We start from the raw sequence: 489 nt of genomic DNA, 5'->3' as shown, positions 1-489 counted from the left end.
CATGAAGCTGCTGCATGTTTTTGTCTATGTGTCCTCAGAGGTCAGAGGTCAGTACACAGTGACTCAGCCTGCAGCAGTGAGAGCTGATATTGGAAGATCTGCCACCATCAACTGTAGAACCAGTCAGAATGTTTATGTTTCTGGCAGCTCCCATCGTTTAGCCTGGTATCAACAGAAAGATGGACAAAATCTTAAGTGGCTCATTTATGATGCCAGCTTTCGACAACCAGGGACTCCAAGTCGTTTTTCAGGCAGAGGATCAAACTCTGACTTCACTCTGACCATCAGTGGAGTTCAGGCTGAAGATGCTGCAGTTTATTACTGTCAGAGTCTTCATTACCCCAACAGCCAGCATGTGTTCACACAGTGAAAAACAGCCGTACAAAAACCTTCCTCAGTCAAACTGAACTGAAACTAATGTGACAGTTCAGTGACAGTGGCAGCTGGACATATAAATGAGAAAGAGATGGAGCGAGCTCAAAGACTACT

General features: G+C 45.2%; 1 gene segment (V, D, J or C); it reads left to right on the top strand.

Annotated features, from left to right (window-relative positions):
• Window position 1: 1 nt before the first annotated feature.
• LOC106944508 (Ig kappa chain V-IV region Len-like) lies at window positions 2-454 on the top strand. The segment is given in 1 exon segment: window positions 2-454. A coding segment is annotated over 1 exon segment (369 nt).
• Window positions 455-489: the final 35 nt, after the last annotated feature.

This window comes from Poecilia latipinna, unplaced genomic scaffold, assembly GCF_001443285.1.
Source record: "Poecilia latipinna isolate Pla-1442-1.1 unplaced genomic scaffold, P_latipinna-1.0 Scaffold12887, whole genome shotgun sequence".
Lineage (NCBI taxonomy): Eukaryota > Metazoa > Chordata > Actinopteri > Cyprinodontiformes > Poeciliidae > Poecilia > Poecilia latipinna.
The sequence above is the reverse complement of the archived record's forward strand: the minus strand, read 5'-3'. Positions and strand labels throughout refer to the sequence as shown.